We start from the raw sequence: 20990 nt of genomic DNA, 5'->3' as shown, positions 1-20990 counted from the left end.
TTCAGCATGGTGTGCAACTTTTAAAACCCAGCGGTGGCTAAAAATGATTCGCATTCGCATCCCTCACACATATGCATTCTTATCAAATTGCTGCATCCTGGAGGAGCTGCCGTAGTCTACAGGGGGACTCTGGTTCACAGACTTCGCCTTCCCTCTTGGGCAGGAGGAGATATGAGAGTGTGACACAGCACCTCTGTAGATATAGTTCCCTTGACTCTGGCTATGAAGAAAAAGAACACAGCTTCATCTTTACAAAAAGGGAGACTCACAGACGTGAATAGCACAGCAGGTTGCCCTATAAAATGAGCTAGAGCAAAATGTGAATGGAGAATGTATTGCTCATACCAACCTATTGGAAAAAGAATTTGCAATCGAGAAGCAGAGCATGCTGCCTCCCAGGATACAGAGAATAGAACCTGCCCAGCCAATGAAGAGAGCAACTCCCAGCTCATACCTGGAAATACACAGCTGTATGTTAGGAAAATGTCTCTAAATTGGTCCAGACACAAAATCCTCTAACTTCAAGGTGTCGCCTCACTTTTGTGCCACGAACATTGGGTCAAAAAACTCTGACGTTATCCGGTGTGCATAGAGGGAACACGCAGAGAGCGAGCAGAGACCTGAGGAAAAAGACAAAACAAACACGAAAAGGAGATTCAATTGCATCAAGAAATATGCTGCCAAGCGGGTAAGCGATACTTACCACTAAGAATGAAATCTACGCCAGCAAAGCAGGCAATCCTTGCTTTGTTTTTGTCGCTCCCTCCAATTTTGGTGCATTTCATCCCCACGAGGGCAAACACGGAACCAAAAAAACCCAAGCAGACTGCTGCAATCATCAGTCCTCTGCAAGCTTGGATGTAACCTACAAATGTTCAAAAAAAGAAGCAATCAAGAGAAGTTTCTGCCTTTATTTAGTGGTTCTGCAATCCTTCTCACATCTGCATCATCCAAGGTCAATAAGTTATTGACCTTTAGACCAATTTACACGTAAAATCAAGCAATAGAATTTGTCATGAGTAAGTTCAATTGCTTTTAGACTTTTTTTTGGTATTGTGGTGACTGTGGGTGTGAAACCTGCCACTCAGATGAGATTTTGAGGCAAATATTACCTTGGAAGTTAACCCCTGAAACCAGTCATCCATGGTAAACGGCCTAAGGCTCCCAGTAAATCTCCTTTATAGGTTTCTAGCTTTGAGAACACAGGCTAAACATTGACACATTTAGAGGAGAGTGAGTCTGGCCCTGGAAACTTGCATTAGACTTTGGGATATCTAATAATCCAAAATGGCAATAAATTTAAACTTGAAGTTTCCAACAAAACTGAGAGAGATAACGAGCCAAGGTTTGACAGTTCTGAAGACAGGTCAGTGAGGATAAATAGATATGGAAAAGAAAGATAATCGCACATTATCACATTGGCCAGAAAAAGATCGGAGAACTGAAAACACACATGCACAAATCACGGCAACACAACTAAAGGCGAGCTACTAAAAGGTCAGGATAAAGTCAAAGACATGTCATCTGATGAGAAACAGAGCTGACCATCCAGTGCCAGCATCGAGGGAAAGTCTTTGCAGTTGGAGACTCCTGTTGAATCAGTGACACAGGCCTTCCACAGATTGGACCAGTAGGTAGCTGTGGTAATGACTGTTCCATCAAGAGAAGACACCTTCCAGTAATCCGTCGGTAAGGTGGAAGACACCAGCACCCACCCTGAGGTCGTTAAAACAAAGGCCAAAATCTCCTGAATCATGCCGCTCATGCTGTCGAGACAACTCCTCCACACCTCTAAGACGGGTCGTTAAACTAATAGGAGCGGAAATTGATTAACAGGTCCCAGACTAGTAAGACTTTTCAAAAAATGTTGCAGGGCTCAAGACGAGTGGGTTCAATGGATAGGCTTGGATTGATAGTTAATGTGTCGTGGACGGTTATATTCTGAAGGGAGGAGTTTGGCCCTAAACGTCAACAGGACCGCCAATGGTCTATGATGGCGTTTTCCTCCCCCTCACAAAGAAAACGACACAGTGACTCAGAGTTGACCTGATGGGGACTGAAAGTTCAAGGTGTGGACATTTTGTGATGACGTCAGGAAAGGAGTTTAAAGTTCAAGCATCTATCTGAATATAAAACAATTCATATCCTGCCATTTTTCTTGGGCATATTGGCCTACTATAGACCAATAAAAATGTCAAGTTGTCTGCAATGTGAAAAAAAAAAAAGAGTCTGTAAATGTCTCATTTGTCCCCATTCTTCTTTTACATGGTTAGTTTAATTTCCATCTCTGAGTTCATTCCTCAGTATAACTTTTGCATATCACTACAGGCATTTAGTGGAGTTCAGTCATTTTCAATGACCGGGAAAACAAACAAGTGAAAGGATAAATGTCACCTTCCATATGTCACCTTGCAGTGGCATCGATGATTAATACACGACAAGTGTTTCAGCTTCCTCTCAGACTTAAAATAGCAGGATTTCGATGACTCATTAACAAGATGCCTAACTTTCTTAACAGCCAAATGAAATGTCAAGGAAATGTGATCAGTGAAGAAGGTGATTGAAAAACAAAGGTAAACAAAAGAAAAATAAATAAGGAGAAGAGGAAGAGGATGATGTCATACACATCTTAGCGTCCATATTGCTGTCATAATGTGGGTTAGAGCTCCCTCTGGTGGCTGCACACTGTGGATAACATCTCTGCTGCCGTCAGGTGGAGCTCAGAATCTCTAAAAACAGTCTGTAAACTAGATGTTGAGAACACATTGCAAAAAGTTGAAATATAGAAATAAACACAGTACCAGCGGGTAAGCAGGTAGCAACATTTACATTAAAAGTTACTTTTTTTTTAACTTGTGCTCTTGGAATAAGGGCAACGGAGCACTCAAAGAAGGCATTCTCTACCGCTATCAGTAATGTATTTCACCATTTTAATGAAAGGGATCTTAGTCTAAGCCAAAAATAACGGGTCATCAAACCCTATGCCATGTCTCGTAAAATTTGTTTTTTGTAGTTTTAGAGCAATCATGCTGACAAACAGACAAAGGGCCAGGCAGTGGAGCTCTGTTCTCAGTGGAGGAAAAACGAATAACCTGCAAAACTTTGTTTGTTTCATAACCTCATTAACTCATTAGTCCAGAAGTATGAATAGTCATTATAGATATTATGAAGTCTATAAATAATTGCTCAAAACTCTGGACTTCTTTCCGCAACTGCCCGAGTGTGTCCAATCAAAGATGACAGATCCTGACAAAAAAAGGAATCAAACTTCTCTTTGCTCTCAAAGTCCATTCTCACGTTAAGGGAAAATGTGGAAGTCAATACCAAATCTCGGAGACCAGAAAAACTTTCAGATCTGCTGCTGGGAACTGGAGCTGTCTACAGTCTACTTTTTAGAGAATATTGTTGAAGAAAGATTGAAAAAAGAGGTCCCCAAATCCCCAAAGTTGCAGCGCCTGTGACCTCTTGACCTGTCCTGTGTCCTCTTTGTTTAGAACAACAAAGTGGCACTAATGGATTTATGTTGCCAACAACAACAACAACAAAAAAGATTGAAATATTTCATTTTGGAGCAGTTTTTGATAACAAGAGCGGGTATTGGGAGAAGAAAATATCACACGTTGTGTGGTACGGCAGCAAGTGAGCCAGGAAACCTGAATTTTCTATGTAAAGTAAATGAATGGTGAATATTTGTTCCACAGACTAACAGGATAAACTCTGTGTAAATGTCCCAAAGTTGTAGTCAAGAAAGTAAAACTGAAAAAGGTTATGGCTTTTGTAAAGGACAATGATCTGGAGCATATTGCAAAATACATCAGGAGCTATTAAGAAACACAGCCTGATTTTTTTTTTTTAATAGCGCCCGTGGTCCTCAGACTTGAACACTGATGAATTTCTTTATACTTCAGGGACTGTATTCCTTTATTTCCCTGTGATGAAAGTCAGCAAAGTAAACAAGATGCCCAAGGCTGAATGAACTTTTGCATACGGCTCTATTGATGTTTGAATTATGATGCTGAGTGAGTCAGGATGACTTCTGTCAGGTGGTAAAAGCTAACTGTATATCAGGTTCATTTTGTCTTCCTGTACGACACAATTATAGATAGAAGCAACCAAATCAGTGAACTGCAATTAAATGAAAACAGGGTGAAAATTTATCAAGGGGTCATAATCAGACTGAGAGAATTCGTGGGTTAATTCTCTTGTAAAAACCTTCGTTCTAGCTGGTCCACTTTTGTTTACTTCCACTCTAGCCGGGCTCTATAGAAACACTCTCAGTTTGACATCTCCAACAAAAAGATTACACATTTGCCATAGTTAACACATCAGCCATAATCTGTAACAGAGAAGAAAATCATCACATACTCGGATGATTCTCTGTCTCGTATTATAAGTGCGCACAAGTAATTTTTGCTTGAAATCTGATACCAGGTAACAAAATAGTTATCGAAACAGCAATTTTCATAAAAAAAAAAAAAAAAATTCATGAAAATAATACAACGCATATGAAAGAAGTGTTTTTTATTTCTATGTTGCAGGGATGTGTATGTGACAAACTGACACAGTATGACACTCTTCAAGATGAGCAAGTGCAGACATGTCTAAAACGAAGACTTTTTTAAATATATCCTGTTTGGGATATATATTCAATATCATTATTGTTATATATTATATATATATTTACTCAGTTGCAAAGCAGGTATTTCTGTGCATAATGGACACATAAAATCACTGATATCCTAAATGTTTTTAATCATGGAATTAATATTGTGTTCTACTATTGCAATCTATGTGACAAAGTTTCTGAAAACGTTTGGCAGCAGCCTGATAAATCACCAGATAGGCTATGCAGTTTGGTAACCAAGTCAACACATTGCTACTCTGTAAACAAGTAGCAGCTGTTCAATTACTACACATCAAGACGATTTACAAATAATACCGTGCATCTGTGACTCACAAGATGTGCTGCAACAATTTGCGTTCCATTTAACGATGAAGGTTGCAAACAAAGACAAATGCTCCCTGTGGAAGACTGATACAGAAGAGATTTTCCATCCAGCAGCCGTGACGCAGTGACCCTCTGATCTTACCTTCCAGCCGTAAGATAGTATGATGTGGTCTGCAGTGCAGCGCTCCAATGGCATTTCCAGCACAGTTGTTCCACAGACCTTGGAGCACCCAGGTCGCCGTGATGACTGAGGACGCCCGGCTGGTGGCCCTCCATTCATTGGACACCGTGGGGCCGATGGTGGCACCCAGACCGGCCACACCGCTGAGAAAAGCCAGAATCTGCAAGCCTGACATTTGATGGTTCGAGATATGGTAACAGTCTTTTGGCAAATGCAAGGAAGAAAAAAAAAAAAAAAAAAAAAGAAGAAGAAGAAGGAATAAAATGTCCTCAGGCAACCAAATTACACTGTGGACATGTGTTTCACTGAGATGATTAACAGGCAAGACATCTTGCCTGGGTATCCAGGGGCGAGGGATGGACACAAACGGGTGTCTCACAGTGATATAGCAAAGAAAGCATGAGGTGGCAGTTAGGTATTAATTTTGGATAGAGAGAATGAGCGGACTCTCCACGAGTGTACAGGTTCTGGTCTAAAAATAATATCAAGTATGATATTAACATAAAGAATAATAAAGTAGTAATCATTAAACCAAAAAAAAAAAAACAGGTGACAAACAGGTGACAAAGTCCAGTTACTTGTCCATCTATTTCCAAAAACAGCATGTAGTAACTGAAAGTCTAATGATTGCCAATTCATATATGAACATGTATGTTCTTACTTGTGTTAAGTGTAAAGAATAGAAAATCAAGACCAAAGCGACATATAATACTTGTCATTAGTTAATCACCTCGCTATTTGACGTTAAATGATCTAAATGAACAGGGGAGCAATATGACCATCTTTAATTTCATGCAGGCAATCAGTTACTTTTTCAGCAGCAGACATGTTCATACATATTTCAGATGAATCTTTCCTCCAGAAGTTTGCACAGACTGCTTTAGGAACTACAGTCGTCGCCAAAAATCGATGTCTTTCATGTCTCTTTGTGAACTTCTACAAATTCAACCTGTTCAGTTACAGATGGGGGGTGAAAAATCCCAGAAAAAGCCCAGAAACTAACCCTGTTAGAGAATCAAAATGAGTCCGGATAAATCAAATTGAATCTTGAACCAAAATCAGAGATCAGTGGTCCCTCTTTTCACTGTACCTCCAATGTTTTTCTGATGATTCCCATGTGACAGATAAGTAAAGTTAACTTCCATTCCCAGATTTAATAATATAATATTCCCAACTATATACCTGCAGTGACACTATCCGTTGCACAGTTCTGGATTTCTTACTTTGCTTGTGCTGAGTGCCGTGGGTCTATTTTCTGAGACATTTTTTCCTGTTTGACCACCTCTCTCATCTTGGCTGCACTTGAGGATGTTGGACAGGGACTTCCCCGGCATTATTCAAGCCAGTCTAACTGGCCACATGTGACATGGTCAGGAAAACATTTGGGTCCACCTTTTTTCCCCCGTGCTAACGTGATCCTGGAGTAACTTCATCACGGATCACATGTGTTTAGTGCATTTTGGAAAATAGGCACGAAAACATTGTTGCATCACATTTAAGAGGCGCGAGAGTCCACATTGGGAGGTAGGAGGGGCTGAGGAATGAAAGTAAAGTGACTAAACACACAAAACGGGATGGACACTTTAAATAGTGCTAAACACCGTTTTTTAGCACATTCAGGAACGGTTGACAAATGATATTTTATTCTTCAAGAAAATGCATGTCATCAAATTATCTTTTGTTTATAACACAAGACCCTTTATTCTATTAATGTTAGACTATCAGTCCGAAAAATGTCACAACGACTTTCTCAAAAAAAATGAGAATGTTTCAGCGGTAAATGTGGTGGAATTAACCCTTGTATGGTCTTATGGTCACTTTCGGGACCCTCTGGTGTCCTTCGGGTCAAATTGACCCGGTACATATTTGGGGCTTTAAAAACAATTCTAACATAAAATTTTATTTCATAAACTATTAAAGGTAGGGTAGGAGATCCTGGATTTTGAGTCCAGCGAAGCTGCATTTTGAAAATACACAGGTAAAAAGTCCCAACCCTTTTCTTCACTTTCCCCCCGAAGGCACGCCTCTAGAGTACATGAACGCGCACGAGCACGAAGGTGCTCTGACAGCAAGCATCGATCGTTGCCTTATTTAATAGTTAGTATATGATAACTGTACGTTTAATAATGCTAGGTGCTAGCCAAGCTGGCTCTATATTTATCTCTTTTTCTCAACCCCTGGGCATGCAGGTGTAAAGCATATAGTGCGAGAAATGTAATGGAATAACATCTAAAAAAGAAAGTGAGAACAAACAGCTTCCGTGTGCTTTGATGATAATAATGTAACATTGTGTGTGTCTGTGTGGGCATGTTTCTGTGTGTCTCTGTGCATGCGGGTCAAAATGACCCAAAGACCGTATGAAGGATGTAAATGTGTGGGGTATTATTGTAGCATGTGTGCTAAAAAACTTCTGTATCACAGAAAAATAAGCTAAGGTCATTGAGTTTCAGGTAGAAAAAATGCATACTTATACCATTTTTCTTCTTTTGAAAATTTGAAACGGTTCAATTTGACCCCAAATACCATACAAGGATTGAGCCACAAAACTGCACGCGTTATCCTTGGACGGGTGAGGCCCGGGTAAAACTATGCATGAGCCTGCTGAGTCACTTCGAAGCACTGCTGATTCCTGTGGGATGCAGACTGAAATAATGCAATTAGACATTTTTTATATTTTTCCTTCCATTTACCCACACTTTCAAACAGTTTTTAAAAAGTCCATTATAGATATAGTCCAGATAGATAGATAGATTGATAGATAGATAGATAATCAAGTTCAGGGCATAAAGTTTGTGGAGTGATTGACATCCGTACCAGCCAATCTCCACGTGATGGGCGGGGTCACACAACACGTGCTCACACACTCTACAGCCTGCTGGCCAGCGAAGCCGGCCGCTTTTCTCTTGGGGTAATCCCGTGTTGAATGTCGGCTGGTGTAATAGTGGCAGACAGTGAGGTTCACACCTGCTGTGCGCTCAAAGTGTTTCCACTTTTGAGTGTTTATCGATATCCCTCCGCCTCACAGCCTGCAGAGAAAGCCTTCAGGCCGCTTTTATTGTCGGGGGCATGGAACCTCTGCAGAGGGAGGCGAAGGATAATCCGTCGGCTTCAGCTAATCTTCTCTCCAAGATTTTCTTCTGGTAAGAAAACCGACCTCTCAGTGACAGCTTTGCGTGACATTACCTGAATGGGGGTGTTTTCTCCAGTGTGACAGGGGTGTGTACAGTTTTGTGGCCACTCGGGAAAAGCGGTCCATGGATGTGACAACAGGAAGCTGCAGAGCATCCCCACCGTTGTCACGCGAAGGAGAAGGCGCTGGTTTCAATTAAAAAAGAAACAAATAAAATAAAAAATGTTGTGAAGTAGTACTCAAGAGGTTAACTCATACTCATACTCAGCTCATTTTATTTGATTCTAATAACAACTGTGAAAAAAAGGGTGTTAAAGAACTAAAACCACTCTTTTACCAATGGCCTATTTTTATAAATAAAAAATAAGTTAACCAAGTGCAGTTTAAGTATAGTATAAAACTGTCTTTTCAACGTTGGTCTCATCATGCAGCCAGATCATCATGATAACTAATTAAAAAGAAAAGAAAAGAAAATAACTGTCAAGCATTTAATGTACAAATTAAGTATTATTTCCAACTGAATGTGCTGTGACAGTAAGTGTAATTTTACATCTGACTTACAATCGAGGAAGGGTACATGTATCATCTCTGAAAAGTCCATAAATTCACGTAAAAGAGCTTTTGAAGAGTGGGCCATGTAATAACTATTAACTTATCCGTTTATCCTCAGTTGGCTGAACCCTTTGTTCAGAATCGGATACAAAAGGAAGCTGAAAGAAGATGACATGTACAAAGTTCTCCCAGAGGATGCGTCTGAAACACTTGGAGAGGAACTTCAGTGGTAAGACGCCAGTTTTCCTTTACTGATTTGGTTTAATGGTACTTAAGTTTAGTCATCTGTACTGTAGAGCTGTCTTTTAGGACCAAACTGATACGTCTCCTGCATGTTGTTACAGTCATCTTTAAGGTGGTGCTATCCAAAGTTAACCCATTCTAATGAATTCAGACACCTGAGTTTTAGACAACTTCGACGCTTCATATAAAGCTGAGGGATATAAACTTTCAACTCGGCTCAGATTTAAACCCCCAGCTTATCCACCGTCAATGTCTCACTTAAAATTCAGTCATCCTGTCCTCTCTGGAAACCTCCCATATCCGTGTATTTTGCAGCCATTTTAGCCTTATTGGCCTGCCAGTGGCCACCGACCCCTTAAAACCTCTCCATCTTGACGGGTCCATTTCTAAGCCAGCTTCCACTTACATTTCACAAGATTTCAAAAGGACAGTGATCCGTCTTAACACTTTTTAGCTGCTAAAACTGCACAAACCTCCAACGTACACCTCTCACTGTTGCTTGCTATGTATGTGCTGTGGGGTGCATGACCAGCACAATTACTGAGTAACAACAGGTGTCGCAAATTTAGATCACATGGACCACTCGGAACATACTTGGATTTTTAGTAACTGCCAGCGTGAGCTTCGGTGTTGATGATAACAAATGGCATTCAAGATCACAAATTGGCCTTTTCATGACCCTTCTTGCTATCCTACAAAAGGCTGTCTTAAACTGGTCCATGCAATGGGCAGAGTTGTGCTCTCACAATAAGCAGCAGTCATCTTGAATTGGCCTTCTTTTCCACTGGGAGAAAGTCCAAGTATGTTGTAGCCAAACAGAAAGGCACGTCTCGCCTCTGCCTGCACGTCTCCCGTATATGGGAGAGGCTGTCCTCTGTGAGGCAGTTTGGCATCAGAGGTAGCATTGCACTTGGACGTGAGCCCACCTATATATAGACGGCACTTCTCAAACTGTCACATGCAGGCAGGATTTGCTGTTGCTCTGATCATAGTGACTGCCGTTGATGCTGGAGACCCTTTTTTTTCCTTGGGCGGTTGTAGATGGAAGTTTTTTCCAATGGAACGTTGGTGAAAGGAGACGTAAAAATGAACTTGCTTGCTATTACTGGCTGATATCTATTTACTCATATAACGTGCAAAGGGAGTATCTCTTTCGGGAACACCATGAGTATCTCCACTTGAGATGTCAGTGTGACCCCCTGGTGCAGATTTCTTAGAATTGCCAATATGGTTTGTAACCCAGAATAGTCTTAATTGTTATTTTACCATTATGATACAGGTCCATGTAAAATGGACAACTTCAATGTATACTTCAGTGTATACTGGATTCTTTGATCTTATTCCCAGTAGGGCTGTAGCGATACACTAATCTCACGATACGATACACAATATTCAGCTAACGATACGATTCGATACTATTTGTTAGGATTCCATAGGATTCGATACACTTACATCATTTTCTGGGGGGAAAAAAGGGACAGTTTGACATGAATCGTCGCTGATTGGACTGGTGGTCCAACCTTTGAACCGGAAGGACCGCCAGACAAACAGAAACAAACGAACATCTCACAAACGTGAGAGCTATGCACTTTATACAACATTTTTGTGAACTAATTTATCACTGTTTTTTAGAATGTGACCCCCTTGGCATTGTATTGTATTACCTTAATGTTCTGTGTTTTCACTAATTGTAACGTCTGACTTTTCAATAAAGTTTGCTAAAAAAATAAAAATAAAAATCGATACTCGCGGTTGAAAAATCGATACTTTATCGGGAAACGAAATATCGATATATATCGCAGTATCGATAAAGTTGCTCAGCCCTAAATCCTAGTTAGTTAACATCTACACAGTAAAATAAACTAATCTCTAATAAAAATCAGACAGCCATCGGAGCATTTTAAGCAAGACTGGCACAGTGCCATGCAAATGACACCTTTGTTTATATTTTGCTTCCAAGGAGCCAGATGTCCTCGTAATCCTTTCAAGTCATCTTGAGCAATGGTTCTCAAAACTTTGTAAACAAATTTTTTTCAGCCGTTTGTTTTTCACGTTAATAAAAATTGTGAAAGAAGTGGCAGGTCTAAAAATCTATCAGCAGCAGATAAAACTGTGTTAAGCAAATCCGTCAAGGATCTGACACGGGACCTGAGAGATGCCCTTCAGGTCGATCCATCTACCGTTGGCTGAAGCCTCATCAGAGATGGTCTCCGAGGAAGGGTGGCTGTCAAGAAGACGCTCTCAAGGAAGGGAAAAAAAAGGAGAAAGGCCGAGGTTTGACAAATGACACAAGAACTGGAATAAAAGTTAGTGGCAACGGGTTTTATGGAGTGATGAATCCTCCCGAGAGCCTGGAACGTGGGATCATCCTGACAGAGAATGGAACAAAAGGCAGCCAACATCTAAAGAAGAGCTTTGGGATGTCCTTCAGGAAGCCAGGAGAACTATTCCTGGAGACTACTTAAAGGAATTACAAGAAAGCTCGAATAAGAGAGTTCAGACAGTGTTGAAGAACAAAGGGGACGATTCCAAGTATTGACTTTCAAGCTTGTTCGATTATAAAACTCTGTTTTTGCCTTATATATTGCATTTATACAGCTATGTTTAGATACTGCCTGATACTCTTTATTAAAGCTGAAGTTGAATTGGGAGTGGCTTCTCAAACAGAAAAACATACCTAAACATAACTGAATATCTGCCTCAAGAAGTTGACAATTCCCTGATGTAAACCTAAACAGATTGAGGATAGCAGTTAAAAAAGAAAAGGAGGAAGAGACTTTTTTGCAGGAAGGACGGGCATTAGCAGGCTCTGAGGCTCGTCACTAAGTTACCAAGGTGTCTTTTTTTTGCTATGTTGAAAGTGAAAGATGGAAATCAATAAGATGCAATCACGAAAAAGAAATGTGTCATCTTAGATTTGAAAGGTTTTGAAAATCAAGTCACCTTTAATTTGCCAGGCTGCTCACAGTCACAGAGAAGATCATCACTTTTTTCCGGCTATCGTTCTGATGATTGGTTGTTATGCTTGAAGTACACCCTGCACTGCGAGGATTTACCTTGAGGAAAATATCAAATATGTTATGTGAATAAGAATGGAAATAATTGTTTTTTTCTTTTTCGAAGGTACTGGAATCAAGAAGTTCAACAGGCTGCTAAAGATTTGCGGCCGCCCAAACTTAGCAAAGTTCTCATTCAGTGCTATTGGAAGCCATATTCACTCATCGGAATATCTATCTTTATAGAGGTACACTGCGGTCACACGGCGAAACCACACATCTACTGCAAGAATGTTGCAATGAAGGCTGACGCTCTCACCTATTGGTGCCAATCTACACATGAGCTTTGCTTTTTTCGCTCTCTGTCAGGAAATTATCAAAGTCATTCAGCCGCTGCTGCTCGGGAAGCTGATTGAGTACTTTGAGAGGTACGACCCGACCCAGCCAGACGCAGTCTACGAGGCTTACACGTACGCTGCGGGCATCTCTCTGACATCTGTCGGCCTGGCTCTTCTCCATCATCTGTATTTCTACCAGGTTCAGCGGGCAGGCATGAAGATCCGTGTGGCCATGTGTCACATGATCTACCGGAAGGTCAGCCGTTTCTGAATGTTAGCAAAGTGTGAAACGTTGCTGGTTGGGCTCTGTCGGTCTGACTTGACTTGATACCTTTGTTCCTGCAAAGGCTCTTTGCCTCAACAGCTCCGCACTGGCCAAAACGACCACGGGGCAGATTGTTAACCTCTTATCCAATGACGTCAACAAGTTTGACGAGGTGAATGAAAGTTCCTGTTTACTCCAAGTTTGTAGTTTGAATATTTTATTCTTTGCTCAGTCAGCATTATTTGTTCCGTAAAATACCAAACAAACTGACTCCTTTGGGTATATTTTGATTAAACCTTTGAATGACAATTTGTATGCAACTCATTTATTGATTATAATGTGTCATGCACTGATTATATCTCCAAAATCTCTCCTCAGGTTACCTTATACTTGCACTTTCTGTGGCTTGGACCTCTTCAAGCAGTGTCTGTGCTGTTGTTGTTGCTGTATGCGATCGGTCCATCGTGTGTCGCGGGGATGGCCGTCCTCTTCATCCTGTTGCCAATACAGACCATGTTTGGACGTTTGTTCTCACATCTCAGGTCTGACATCTTCCTTTTCCCAGATTTGTCACGTGTTAAACACGTGTTTGACGTGTTCGACGTGTTTGTTTTCTTTACATATGAAAGGTTTTTTTTTATCTTGTACTGAGTCCATTGCCACAATTTGTTTCTTTTTTTGTTTTTTGTTTACCGTTTCAGGGCTGAAACAGCTGTGTTAACGGATGAACGAATTCGCACAATGAACGAAGTTATTTCTGGGATCCGGGTTATAAAGATGTACGGGTGGGAGAAGCCTTTCTGTGCACTGGTGGATGAGGTCAGAAGGTATCGTAGATCTATCTGTTCAGCTGTTCGTTTCCACGTTTACTTGGATTAACCCCCCCCCCCCCAAAAAAAACCCCAAAAAAACTCAGAACATGTTTTACTTTGCACAGAATGGAAATCGCCAAGATCATGCAGAGCTCTTACCTGCGTGGCCTGAACATGGCATCGTTTTTCGTGACCAGCAAGCTCGTCATCTTCTTCACCGTCTGCGTTTACGTGCTGACGGGAAACAAGTTGTCGGCGAGCAGAGTGTTTATGGCGGTTTCCCTCTACGGGGCAGTTCGACTCACCATCACACTTTTTTTCCCGTTTGCCATAGAGAAGGTCTCCGAAACTCTCATTAGCATCCAGAGAATTAAGGTAAGAGCATCACAGACGGCGGCTGCAGACATGTATAAAACTTCTTGTCCCATGCCAACTGCTGACCTTTTCAACATATAACAGTGCGTATTAACAAAGGTGATACAATTCGTGGACATTACATTACAAGATGACATTTGTTTTTGTTTTTTTATACTTTAATGTCCCTGAGGAACACGAGAGCCAAATTAAAGTTTGTCCATCTGGCACAGTAACAATAGTCATGTTTGGCACAGATAATGGTCATATTTTTAGAAGTAGAACACGATACCTGCTCTTTGAAGCATGGTAGTGGAAATGTTGGTTTGGGGTATCTCCACTGCCTCAGAGACTTGGCAGCTTGTAGTTATTGATTGGTATTGATTATTATTGACTTGAAATAATTGTCTTAACGCGTCAGCAAATCCACCAAAGAATGGCTCGGGAAGAAAGAGTGAAGGTTTACGAAATGGCTATGTGAATTAATGGATGAATGGATATTTACAGCCACCGCGTGTGAATGGTGTGAAACCTTAATGTTCAATTCTTTTTCTAAGAAATTCCTGCTGCTGGACGAAGTTGCTCCTCAGCATCTGGGACTTCCTGTGGCAGAGAAGAAGGACTGCATGGTGAAAATTCAGGATTTAATATGCTACTGGGACAAGGTGAGGAAACTCTCTCCGTCTCTTTGTCCTCGAAGTGCGTCGCACGAAGTCTTTCGTGTTCCAGGTCGTTTGCTTTTTGTCTTTCAGACTCTTGAAGCTCCGACTTTACAGAATGTGTGTTTCACAGTGAGACCTGAGCAGCTCCTGGCAATTATTGGACCTGTTGGAGCTGGAAAGGTCAGGTCTGTTTCCGTACTCTCGGGTTTAGACGGGCGCGGGTAAACGACTTTAAAATTCTTTGTTTAAGTCGTAAAGGCACGCAAAATACCGTTTGTACCTGTGCTGTGTGCTTCGTCGGCATTGAATCATCATTTCTGTTTTTCACATGTCAGTCCTCTCTCCTGAGTGCCATACTAGGGGAGCTGAGTCACGAAAGCGGCGTGGTCAAAGTCAAAGGAGAGCTGACATATACGTCCCAGCAGCCCTGGATTTTAGCTGGCACGGTTCGGAGCAACATTCTTTTTGGCAAAGAGCTCAACCCCAAGAAGTACGAGAGAGTTCTGAGAGCCTGCGCGCTCAAGAGGGTGAGAGTTCCCTTTCCACTTGTTTTTCATCATCATTTGCTCCGCCACGTTTTCTTATACTGTACAGCTGAGTCATTGGCAATGTTACATTTGGACCCTCACTCAGGACATGGACTTGCTGCCTGGTGGAGACATGGCGATGGTTGGGGACCGAGGGGCCAACCTCAGTGGGGGACAGAAGGCAAGGGTCAGCTTAGCAAGGTGTGCTGGATAACATGGAGGTGATGCAGCTCCTGCTCTGGTGCCAGAGCGACAGAGATAACCACCACATTTGTGTGTTTTTAGAGCAGTTTATCAGGATGCAGACATCTACTTGTTGGATGACCCTCTCAGTGCCGTGGACGCTGAGGTGGGCCGTCACCTCTTCGAAGAGTGAGTCCTGTTACCGACATCTCAGCACTGTTGGTGAACATTTTGAAGCCGCGTTGCGATTGCATGTGCTGTCCTTTTAAGATGAACATGCAGCCTTTTGTTCCTGAATCTTTCTCACCAGGTGCATTTGTGGACTTTTGAAGAAGAAGCCTCGTATTCTTGTCACTCACCAACTGCAGTACTTGAAGGCTGCCGATCAAATTGTTGTCCTGAAGGAGGTTTGTGCTTTTGCGTTTACTTTATGTGTGTCAGAAAGTGACGGTGAAAACAGAATTTTCAGTACAAGTAGCTCTCTGATGCTGATGCTGTTTTGAAAACGGAATGTTTCGCCAGTACTGCTTGATATGAGGATTCCAGCCTCTCGGTAGTTCAAAGACCCCCTTTTCCACGACTGGTATTGTGTCATATCAGACCAAATGTTTTCAGTGGATGAGCGCCCTGGACTGCAGGCAGGCAGTAGTAATGGTGCCTTCACAGACGTGAACATTACTCGTGTCATGTGCACTATTTCGCCCACATGCCATCAAAGATGTTGGCTTTTCAACTGAGCGCTAGAAGCAAGTGGAACGGAAAAGAATTTCAAATTTTTTTTATTGCTAAGACAAACACAAACTTTGCTCACTGACGCTTTTTTGTTCAGAAGCCTTTCTGAGCCCATGTTTTTGTTTTTTTTCTAAACATGGCACAATTTTCCAGTCTTTAGTTATCTAACGGGGGGCTGCACGGTGCTGTGGTGCACCAGCACTGTCACCTCACAGCGAGTGAGTTCGTAACTCGAATCGTGGCTGTTGTGGCACGATCCTGCCATATCTGTGTTGGAAATGGTCGTGATTTCTTCTTCTCCCCTCTTCATCAGGGCCAGATGGTGGCACGGGGAACCTACAGCGAGCTACAAGGTTCTGGGGTAGATTTTACCTCCCTGCTTAAGGAGGACCAGGACGAGGAGCTGCAGGACACGACCTCTCTCCCTGGCACGGTCTCCTGCTCCTCCATGTCTTCCCTTTCCTCCTCTCAGTATTCTTTGATTGAGGGGGCAGAGTCCCTTGCAGTGGTAAGCATATTTAAGATCTTAAATCATGAAAACTCAACTGAACCGCTCCAAAAAAAGAAAAACAAAAGTGCTTGCTTTGCATCCCTTCAGCCACTAGAGAGCAGTAGATACCCGCCTTGTGTCTGTTTTACAGTTCAGCCTGATTTGACATACTGCTGGGTGACTTACATTGACACTATGGGTTCTGTGTGTAGGTAGTGCAACCAGCAGAGGAGGAAAGCCGCTTAGAAGGAAATGTTGGCCTGCGTATGTATGCAAGATATTTCTTGGCAGGAGCTAACATCCTGGTCCTTGTGGTCCTCCTTTTACTCAATGCCCTAGCTCATGTGAGTTAATGTCTTCATTCACTATGTGTTTTTTTTTTTCCTTCTCTTTAATCCAAACCGGGTAAATACAATACATAGTCTGTCTCAAGTGAATTCAGTTTGAAACTAAATGATTTGCAATTGATATTTGAGTGGGTCATTTTGTTTTGTGTTTATTCTTTGTTTCATCACTAAACTTAAATAATGAGGATTTTTTTTTTGTGTGTTTGTGTGTGTGTGTCATATATAGATCTCGTTTGTTCTGCAGGATTGGTGGCTGGGATGCTGGTGAGAGTTTGAGTTTTCTTACAACACCTGAAAAAAAAATGAAAAAAAGCCCAGACTGAAAATGGTTGCTGATTGAATAGAAGACAACTTAGCCAGACTGTTTTTCCTTACATTATCCGTCTCTTCTTGAAAATGAACTTATGCCTCCGAATGCAAGGAATGTTTTTTTTTTTTTTTTTTTCTGGGTAGAGCCTCCATGTTGCTGTTTTCTTTCTTTGTCGTGTTTGTTTGTCCTTGTGAATCTTTGTGCCTTTGGTGGCTGACTCGCAGGGCCTCTGAACAGAAGCACATCAGTGTGACAGAGCACCTCAATGGCAGCTTCGCGCAGCAGCTGGACCTTGACCTGTACCTGGGTGTTTACGCAGGTGAAGCTCACTGAGTGCACGTTGCTTTTTGTGTACTTTGGAGGCTGTGAATAGGGCAGCTATTCAGTGAACAGATCCACAGTTCCTTGGCTGCGGCCCAAGGCCTTCAAGGCCCAATGTATGCGCACATGGGCCTCAGCTGTACAGCGAGATAGCAGAGTCTTTCTTGTCCTTTGCTGTTGGATCGCTCCGATTGTCTACTTGTGACTCTCAGCCTTCACTCTTTCAGGCTTGGTACTCAAAGCGATAAAGCAGCATTCATAAGGGAAAAAAAGGGACCTAGTTGAATAAAACATTTTTTTTTTTTTAAATTGCAGTATGTCTGTATGCTCTTATAATGTTAACTTAAATGCTTCCAGTGGCTGATCTTAGAACATGCACATGAATCAAATTGTCGTGTTCTGATGTTTTTCTTTTCTTTTTTTTTCTGTGCTTTTTGTCAGGTTTAACAGCCACCTCAGTTGTGTTTGGCTTCTTTCGCAGTTTGGTTTTCTTTAATGTCCTAGTGAACTCGGCCCAAACCCTTCACAACAGCATGTTCAACGCCATCCTCCGGACTTCGATGCACTTTTTCGATATCAACCCGATCGGTAAGTGGCTCACGGGGTCAGCGTTCTACGAGAACGGTGAGACGGACCTGCTGTAAAGTCAATGTTGTTCCGGGTCACCACTAGAGAGCAGACTGTTACTTTCTTCTTCTTTTTTCCGGTCCACATCTAAAAGCCTACCCTTTAACTCCATAGTTTGCCAAATACTGTCAAGGTCTGTGCAACACAATGATTTATATTTTCAAAATGTTCCCCTTTATGAACTTTATAGACCTTATTCCTCAAAAACCTAATGCAGTCGCATTGAGATGCTAATTTAAAGCACATAAGTCATGGTGATAGACATATTAATAGTAAATATGTATCAAATAATCTAAGATGGATTATAATTTAGAAAGAATTGGAGAGTTTACAGTTGGTTAAAGGGATTTAAAATTTGATTTGAATTAACTTGCCACATGAAAGCCAGTGCTGGAAGAAAAGCCTGTGATGCCAGTTCTGTCCAAAAAACGTGATAAAATGTGATAAGACCTAACATTTAGCCATGATTTGTTTGAGATATGTTTTTCTTTTTTACTGTGAGACTGTGCAAAAAGGCAAACAATCCGATTGAGTAAATACTGTTTGCAGTACATCTCAGACAGTGTTGTGTTTGGAGTATAGAGCTGTGTAAATACAGACGTACTTATCTTGAGCGCCGGAAAAGAAATTTCAACTATTTTATCACCGTTGTTGTGCTGTAGCTGCTGCTTCAGTGGAGTTGGAGGCTTTTGGAGGTATTTTGCGCCGCCTATTAAAAGAGAAAACAAACAAAAAAACCCAACTGCAAAATGTTTTACTCGTCTTGGTGTTTTTATCCCGGCGGTTTTGCCGCATTAATTAAAGACCTTCTATTAATCAGGTGAAGTGATGTCACCACAATCTGTCACTCGGATCCAAAGTCAACTATCAAGTGGGGCCACTTTGATAACTTCAATTTTTCTGCGGCATTGTTCACCTGTCAGGAGATAATTGCTCGGTCTAATCTCTTCATAGTAACATGCGTGTACAGCGCAATTAGCTCGGCTGGGAATTCTCAACAAGAAGGGAACTTGTATCTGTATAATGAGTCATAATAAGCTGCTAACACAAGTCTATATATGATTTGAGGGTGTTCAGGAGCTGGCGATCTCTGCTGGCATCAGAAATAGGTTTAGCGACAACGCTTTCCTCTGGAAAAGACCACGTGTTAATCTTTGACTTTTGTTCTTACTCCTGCCGTTGTCTTGCACATTTGGACTACCTGGTTGCTTATCTGGGCGTGCCCCGCCTGGTAATCTATTCACACGGGGCAGAGCAAACACTTTGAATAATGTAATAATCTGTTTAATAATGCGGCAAAGGAGAGGCTTAACAGACACTGCTATCTGATTGCTGTTGTGTTGCTATCAGTAACCATTGTGTGACCAGTCCAGTCATTACACCTTGGCCTCCAAGCTGGCAAACAACCCTGTGTTTGACTGGATTAATAGAAAACGGTTCCAGTGTACGTTTCTGTTGTCCTTTTGTACAGTCCAAAAGAGAAATGCCGGTTCTTTTTTTTTCTTTTTTTTTAATTGCAACAATATAAAGAAGTATTTGCTTCTTCTAAGTCTTTGTATTTTTTTTTCATCTCATTAATTCCCTTCAGTGAAACCCTTTTACAGAACAGCAGGACAAAGGCAGCTGTTGTCAGCTCCGCCGCTTTCTTTTCTCTTTCTTTTAATGTTTTGCCTCTGTCTGAACATTCTCCCCCCCCCCCCCCCCTCGTACAATAACTGTCACTCCCATCACGGCTTCCACGTTCACCACTGTCTTGTGAAAAGTGTGAGTAATTTGTTTCTGTGTGTCCGTGCTGCGTTAAAGGGTTTGACAGCTGTTTACATGTGTAAGTGATAGGTGTGCCGCTGCTGCTGAACGGGCCCAGTGTTTGATTGGTGTCCTCAGAGTTAAAGGTTACCATTTCAAGCGTCGCTGCTCAAAGGTCTTATTTGTTATTCTGTGTGAATGCGCTTTGCGACAATAGACTACAGCTGTGGTGAATTATGATTGACAGAGGAGCACTGGAGCTCTTCTGTATCTGCTGCTGAATGCCTCTGCACCATTTGAATCTGTTATCTTTTGTGCTGTGTAGAAAAGATGATTTCCAAGTCTGTGCCTTTCATGATTAAAACCTTTATATACCGCAGCGGTACTTTTTTGAAAAGTTTCTCCGATAGATAATTTGAAAACAAAAAGCTTTTTTTTTCTCTTTTATGTGACTTTATATTACTTTAGATACTTACCTTGCTCAATTTTAGTAATACATACAGTCTTATTACAGCTGTTCATTCAAATGTGATCCACTTACAGCAGCACCGACAGCCGTGAATGTGTCGAGCTAATGTTGATCCCTGTAATTTAGTGTCATTGAGTGGGCTAATCCCCTCAGAGACTGCAGGCCAGGGCTTCAGCTTGTCAGCACAGTCGAGGAGTGGAGTTTGAGTCAACACACTCGCATCCACATCTCCCGTTCCCATTTCGCATCAGCGTAGTGGGCCATCTCAGAGCTGGGTGTCACTCAGCTGCTGTTGGTGCAGGGAACGTTAGATCTTCTGCAGTCGGTGCTGTGAGATTCTAATTGTGTCTACAGAGGCAATGTTTTTAATGTCTGTATTTCAGGTCCGGAATGCAAGAGTGTTAAGAGAGAAGTGAAGGAAGTACTGCGGAGAGGATGATGATATCGAAGTGTGTAAATTGAATGTGAAGATGGAGCCGTGTGTGTGTGTGCAGCAGGGCTGATAGGGCTCCCCCTCGCTCGGCACTTCCACTATTTAATTGCATGAAAGGGAAGGAGAGGAGATTGCAGGAGCCTGGCGGTGTGAGCGAAGAGAATGGATTTAGAATGTATTAGTATTGGCAGCAAGGCGCCGGCGGTGGGAGGCTGCCCCAGGCCTCTGGGCCCTTCATGGAAGTGCAGGTGAGCTGTGCCACCTCCAGCCTTGGCAGCCCCCTCCCTGGTATTGCTTCATTATCACACTTGCCTCACTGAAAGG

At 41.9% G+C, this 20990-nt stretch overlaps 2 protein-coding genes across 2 annotated transcripts in view; one reads left to right on the top strand and one right to left on the bottom strand.

Moving 5' to 3' along the window:
- Positions 1-63: 63 nt before the first annotated feature.
- LOC142396637 (claudin-10-like) lies at positions 64-5304 on the bottom strand. The gene is made up of 5 exons (XM_075479586.1): positions 5091-5304; positions 704-865; positions 539-620; positions 350-454; positions 64-220 (listed from the first exon to the last, which is right to left on the bottom strand). Exons 1-5 carry the CDS (start codon positions 5302-5304, stop codon positions 64-66), a joined length of 720 nt encoding a protein of 239 aa, XP_075335701.1.
- Positions 5305-8071: 2767 nt separating this feature from the next.
- LOC142396632 (ATP-binding cassette sub-family C member 4-like) overlaps positions 8072-20990 on the top strand; it is a 41226-nt gene continuing 28307 nt past the window's right edge. The window contains exons 1-19 of the mRNA XM_075479574.1: positions 8072-8269; positions 8930-9040; positions 12178-12298; positions 12420-12644; positions 12736-12825; positions 13032-13195; positions 13355-13480; positions 13591-13840; positions 14377-14484; positions 14572-14661; positions 14817-15008; positions 15115-15209; positions 15294-15380; positions 15502-15598; positions 16237-16431; positions 16626-16757; positions 16987-17024; positions 17295-17389; positions 17833-17979. Of these exons, the coding sequence (XP_075335689.1) occupies positions 8196-8269; positions 8930-9040; positions 12178-12298; positions 12420-12644; positions 12736-12825; positions 13032-13195; positions 13355-13480; positions 13591-13840; positions 14377-14484; positions 14572-14661; positions 14817-15008; positions 15115-15209; positions 15294-15380; positions 15502-15598; positions 16237-16431; positions 16626-16757; positions 16987-17024; positions 17295-17389; positions 17833-17979 (2437 nt within the window). The 5' untranslated portion in view covers positions 8072-8195. The remainder of the gene's footprint in view (positions 8270-8929; positions 9041-12177; positions 12299-12419; positions 12645-12735; positions 12826-13031; positions 13196-13354; positions 13481-13590; positions 13841-14376; positions 14485-14571; positions 14662-14816; positions 15009-15114; positions 15210-15293; positions 15381-15501; positions 15599-16236; positions 16432-16625; positions 16758-16986; positions 17025-17294; positions 17390-17832; positions 17980-20990) is intronic.

This window comes from Odontesthes bonariensis, chromosome 12 (assembly GCF_027942865.1).
Source record: "Odontesthes bonariensis isolate fOdoBon6 chromosome 12, fOdoBon6.hap1, whole genome shotgun sequence".
NCBI classification, from domain to species: domain Eukaryota; kingdom Metazoa; phylum Chordata; class Actinopteri; order Atheriniformes; family Atherinopsidae; genus Odontesthes; species Odontesthes bonariensis.
Note: the sequence above shows the minus strand (reverse complement) of the source record. Positions and strands in the feature narration are given on the sequence as shown.

Excerpts from the sequence above, each read along its gene's own strand:
- LOC142396637 (XM_075479586.1), bottom strand. The coding sequence starts at position 5,304 with ATGTCAGGCTTGCAGATTCTGGCTTTTCTCAGCGGTGTGGCCGGTCTG. Across the intron at positions 866-5,090 it reads TACTATCTTACGGCTGGAAG|GTTACATCCAAGCTTGCAGA; the intron begins GTAAGATCAGAG and ends GAACATTTGTAG. Across the intron at positions 455-538 it reads CCAATGTTCGTGGCACAAAA|GTATGAGCTGGGAGTTGCTC; the intron begins GTGAGGCGACAC and ends GTGTATTTCCAG.